At 43.0% G+C, this 6,000-nt stretch overlaps 1 protein-coding gene across 1 annotated transcript; it reads right to left on the reverse strand.

The window, feature by feature from the left end:
• Positions 1–44: 44 nt before the first annotated feature.
• LOC100275660 (complex I subunit) lies at positions 45–662 on the reverse strand. The gene has a single exon (NM_001149695.2). The coding sequence runs from the start codon at positions 599–601 to the stop codon at positions 239–241; it is 363 nt and encodes a 120-aa protein (NP_001143167.1). The 5' UTR covers positions 602–662; the 3' UTR covers positions 45–238.
• Between the last annotated feature and the right edge of the window lie 5,338 nt (positions 663–6,000).

Below are 6,000 nucleotides of genomic sequence, written 5' to 3' on the forward strand. Positions count from 1 at the left end.
CAGTGCAATAAGCAACAACACAGGTGCAAACAATTACAAGGTTTGTGAAGTGTAAGTTATCCAGCGAAACAGCAACAATGATACAGTGTTCAGTCTGATGTCCATCCATTTCTGGAATCTCATGACATGCATCTCAGTACAGACAGCCTTATTGAACCGCGCGACACAAGCAGGAAACCAGAAAGAAAAGAAAAGAAAAAACAATATCTCTAGAGTTGCGGGTGATCTGACCAGCGGATCACTCGGCGTCGGCATCGGCGTCACCGCCTCCGGAGACGGCGGCTAGCTCCTGCTGCTTGAGGCGTTCCAGCGCCTTCTCGTGCGCCCAGGTCTCGATCGTGAGGTCGGGCTTGGCGTTGAGGCCGACGCCGAGGATGACGACGGTGAGGAAGGAGGTGATGTAACAGGGCAGCTCCCAGTCCTCCCACTTCCGCGTCTCCCCCGGCGGCGGCGGCGGGCGGTTGAAGAGGTACCCCTTGGGCCTTTCCTCGTGCCCCGGCGTCGTCCATCGCCCCGCGCCATCGCCGCCGCCGCGCACGCGGGACGAGGAGCGGAGCCGCGCGCGCAGCATGCCCCCCGCGGCCGTCGAGATCGCCCGCATCGGTGCCGCCGGTGGAACGCGTCGGCGTCGCCTGCGAGATTGGGAGATGGAGGCTGTGCTGTGGGAACGGGAGACGGGGCAGGAGAGGAAAGGCTGGACTGGACTGGGCCGGGATGCACTTGGAGCTTCAAGATGTGGGCTGTCGAAGTGAATCGGGCTGTAGTAGGCTGATACGAAACGGGCTACCAATTGCGTTTTCAGACTTAGAGTTTTCATCAAAAACTAGCTGAATGCCCGTGCGTTGCAACGAGAATATATAATATCAGTATATTACGATAACTTATATACAAAATGTGTGTTATACTGTTATGAGAAAATATTTCATAATCAATTTATGATCCTAGCCATATATAAATTTGGTTATTTTAATCTAGTTATTTTACCACTACATTGCAACCATCAGTATCATGCAGACTTCGATATATGCCACGATTTGTATGGTCTCATCATTGGAGAGCACGTTCCACACATACCGGAAAAATTCTCTCGTACATCATTAGTCATCAGACACGCACCACCATATGCTCTTGCTTAAACAAAAAGGTAAGTGTGTATGTGTTTGCGAAGAGAATTAAAGGCAGGCCAACACAAAAGCTACCCTGACGGTGGCGAGGATGACGAACTGGTCACTGTTGTCGATCCTCCTCTGTGTCACCTCCGGCGCCAAGATGACGCCACAATCCTCGATATAGTAGTCATCGAACGCACGCGACATGACGAGTACCGTTGACTCTTGGTTGGGCTGCCAAACGAAGTGCACCCCGGGCTTATCAGCGAGGTAGTACCCCTGGCCGTTGCACCACCGGATGCGCTATTCCACTACATACATCATGTTCGAGGACACTCACACAACGTCGGCAACGTCCATCGTCCCAGCGCACAAGAATTCATGTCCGGTCAGTAGCGACTTACGTGGCAGGTTGGGCTTCAGGTGGACGATGAGCTGGACGGCGTGATGGCGTCGTCGTCGGATGCGGTGTCCAGAACAACCCGAGAGTCATCGACGTTGGCGACAACCATGAGGCCCCCCTGCTTAACGATGGACAACGCGGTGCAGCTGCTCTGGACCGCGTCCAAGCGACGGCTTCGTGGGAGCTTGTCGTACACAGCAGCGCATGCGACCACGTAAGACTGCTTTTAGAGGTCGAACTGATAGTCGCCAAGCTTCTTCTCGTCATCGATGAGCGATGACAACGCGAGTGCCTCCTGCTCATGGAGTTTGTTCGGGGTTTGAAGTAGGAAACATGGATTCATGCTTGGCGTTGGTTTATGAAAATGACTCACAAGTCTGATCCATGGAAAAAAATATTACGAAGAAAAAATGTCACACATGCAAAAAAGGGAATTTAAGTATAATGCATTATTTAAACAAAAGAAATAGCATGCAAACTCTTCTTTAAATAATATTACCTCCATCCAAAAATATAATTCAAGAATCTCGGTGATACTTATCTACTACTATGCATTGTGCAATGGTAGCAAGTGAGCTTGGAGAGAGATGTAGTAGATGTGTTTCCTGTCATAGATGTAGACATAAACACATATAGGTGGGTGCCCGTCCATTGCAACAGAAACATTTAATATCATGATAACTTATGAACAAATGTGTGTTATACTGTTATGTGAAAATGTTTTGTAATTAATTTGTGATCCTAGCTATACATAAATTTTGTTATTTCAATCTAACTATTTCATCATTACATTGCAACCAACAGTACCGTGCAGACTTCTATACATGATAGCTGAATGCCCGTGCGTTGCAACGGGAATATATAATACCAGTATACTACGATAACTTATATACAAAATATGTGTTATACCGTTATGAGAAAATGTTTCATAATCAATTTGTGATTCTAGCCATACATAAATTTTGTTATTTATAATCTATCTGTTTCATCACTACATTGCAACCATCAGTATCATGCAGACTTCGATATATGTCTCAATTTGCATGGTCTCATTATTGGAGAGCACGTTTCACACATACCGGAAGAAATTCCCTCGTACATCGTTAGTCATCGGACATGTACCACCATACGCTTTTGCTTAAACAAAAAGGTAAGTGTGTGTTTACAAGACTAATGGTCAAACATAGTATAACCATAAAGTTAGAATACTATATTAATATATTAAATAAATTAATCCAATAGACATAGATTAACCCAATTAACATAGGATAAATAAATATCTAATTATAAAAGTATGAAACATGATATAATCAATGTTGTTACTGCGTAGTAAATATTCATACGAGACTAACACAACTGGAACGGTTCAATTTGGAATTAAAATGGGGAAGTTACGAATTTCCAAAGTTTCTATGTATTTGATATAGGATTAATTAGGAAATCAATTTTATTGTTGTTTTCATGACAAAACAGAGGTATTATGTGATAAAAATAATATTATAGAATTATAGAAATTGGAATGAACTCATTTGGATTTAATATAAAATTTCCATGAATTAAATGGGTTTCTGCAATTATTTTTAAACTAAAAATCAATCTGCAATTATTTTTAAACTAAAAATCAATTTCTAAATTCCTTTTCCCTATTTTCTTTATTTCCTGGACTGCGTCCCAAATTCCAGAAAGATCAGGGGCTAAGCTATAAATGTTTTTCTAGACTCAGTGAGCATACAGAGTGGACGGCGGGTTAAACACAAAAAGACGTCTTAGTTGAAGTTGTACACAATTCAACATGAGTCATGTTGGCTAGAGGGTGGAAGGCTAGGTATTCTGCTCAATAGATCTAAGGTTCGATTCCTGAGTAGCCATGGTTTAATTTTTTTCTGCGCGTGAAACGAAGGAGGGCAGAACGGCAGAACGGCAGACTACTATTGCTTACTTAATAGATAGTAGAGACTAGTGTATAGCACGCGCCATGCGTGCGTGGCAAACCGTGTAGCAGCATCGTATGATGTGTTGTGACTATATTATATGGAAAATGGACCCCGATCATTTGGCTCAATAGGATTTGATGTTTGATGATCAACATAATATGTGGACTAATGTATTTGCTAGTGTTTGTATTTAGGGTTTAGGGTTAGAGTTTAGATAAATTACCAAGGAACAACGTAGAGGATTAATAGTTTTATTATTAGTTTATTTCTTGCAGTTGGATGGTAGTCTTTATGCATTATGGGGAGTTATTGTATTGTCATTTGGTCTAGATATTTTTGATTTGGTTTTGAGTATGTGTAGCAATAGCTTGATGATTTATGTTTTTAGATGCGAGTAAAATCCTTCTTGTAGAGTAAACTACTATAAACAATTCTGTTTGGTATGAAGTACACACCAACATCATAGCTTTTGTTTGAAAGCAAGTTGGATTAGGTTGGGGATCAAATCAATAAGAAACAAAGATATTGAAAATTTAAGGAAAGAGTAGAAGACATCGAGTTAAAATTATTTGTTACTCCTATAAAACATGTATGAAGCAAGAGTGGATTGTAATATGTGTTTTTTGTTGCAATTAGAGTATACAATTGTTTAAGTGTGAGAACATATGTAATCTAGATGTTAAAACATGTTTCATTTGAGATTTTCTTGCAACATGTGGTATTGAAATGTTTACATATATCAGTTATATAGTGATCCGCTGACATGAATAACTATATAGTTGTGTTGATAAATTATGAAACACAGGGAAAAAAGACGTTTATGAACCAAATCGATAAAAAGCGTTGGTGCATAGGGGAAGGCAGCATGTAGCAGGCGCACCACACGAATGAATTGTGGTTATAGGAAGTGGTGAAAGGGAAATAGGATTAACCTTTTCCCATAATTAATTTTGGTGGTTGAATGCCCAACACAAATATATGGACTAACTAGTTTGCTCTAGAATACATGTTCTATAGGTGCATAAAGGTTCAACATAAACCAATAAATATTCAAGTTAGGGATCAAATTCAAAGGAGCAAACGAAACCAGGTGTGCTGTGGTCTGGCGCACCGGACTGTCCGGTGTGCCAGCGGAGCAACGACTAACTCGCGCAACAGTCGACTGCAAAAGAGTGCTGACAGCGCTACAGTGAAGAACAGTGCGTGGCAGAGTCAGAGCGCAGAGTCAGAGGCGCACCGGACAGTTAACAGGACCTGTTCGGTGTGGCACCAGACTGTCCAGTGCCACAAGAAGATAACGGCGTCAACGGTCGACTGCTCCCGAACCCTAACGGTTGGGTGATGTGGTGGCGCACCGGACAACCTACAGTGCATGTCTGGTGGCGCACCGGACTGTCCGGTACGCCCATCGCCAGCAGCCTTCCCCAACGACCATTTGGTGGTTGAGGGCTATAAATACCCCCAACCACCACAACACCAAGCATCCAAGCATTCTGACCATTACATTCAATACAAGAGCAATAGACTCCACTTCAAGACACAATCAAAGCGATCGATCCACTTAAATTCCCCAAATCAACTCTAGTGCATTAGGACTTGTGAGAGGATCTTTTGTGTTCATTTATTGCTCTTGTTTGCTTGGCTTGGCCTTCTTTTTCTTTTTAATTCTTACTCTCAAGTGCTTTGTAAGCAAGGCAAGAGACACCAATTGTGTGGTGGTCCTTGCGGGGTCTAAGTGACCCATGAGATTAAGGAAGAAGGCTCACTCGGTCTAAGTGATCGTTTGAGAGAGGGAAAGGGTTGAAAGAGACTCGGTCTTTGTGACCACCTCAATAGGGACTAGGTTCTTTAGAACCGAACCTCGATAAAATAAATCACAGTGTTCACTCGCTTTATTTCTTGTTTGATTTGTTTTCCCCTCTCTCTTGGATTTGATTTTAATTCTAACGTTAACCCTTGCTTGTAGTGTGTGCTTAAGTTATAAATTTCAGGTTTTGTCTATTCACCCCTCTCTAGGCAACTTTCAATTGGTATCGGAGCCTGATGCTTCATTAGAGTCTAACAACTCGAAGTGATGTCGAGAGATCACGCCAAGAGAGAGATCGTGACCGTGGACAAGCCTGCAAGCCCGGGGAAAACCCTATCAAGGGAGTCTGGCCACAAGCATAAGGAGGAATCCTCTTCCTCCAACAAGACCCATCGGAGAGGCGACAAGAAGAAGAAAACGAAGAAAGTGGTCTACTACGAGACCGACTCATCGTCGCCCTCCACATCCGGCTCTGACTCATCATCCACTACTTCTAAGCGCCATGAGCGCAAGAAGTATAGTATGATGCCCCTTCGCTATCCTTGCATTTCAAAAGGCACTCCATTACTTTCTGTTCCCCTAGGCAAACCACCATATTTTGATGGTGAAGATTATTGTATGTGGAGTGATAAAATGAGACATCACCTAACCTCACTCCACAAAAGCATATGGGAGATTGTTGAGTTTGGAGCGCAGGTACCCAAGGTAGGGGACAAGGACTATGATTCAGACAAGGCTGACCAAATT

This window comes from Zea mays, chromosome 1, assembly GCF_902167145.1.
Source record: "Zea mays cultivar B73 chromosome 1, Zm-B73-REFERENCE-NAM-5.0, whole genome shotgun sequence".
In the NCBI taxonomy this organism is placed as follows: domain Eukaryota; kingdom Viridiplantae; phylum Streptophyta; class Magnoliopsida; order Poales; family Poaceae; genus Zea; species Zea mays.

Bases quoted from the DNA above. Each gene is read 5' to 3' on its own strand.
- LOC100275660 (NM_001149695.2), bottom strand. From the start codon at position 601: ATGCGGGCGATCTCGACGGCCGCGGGGGGCATGCTGCGCGCGCGGCTC.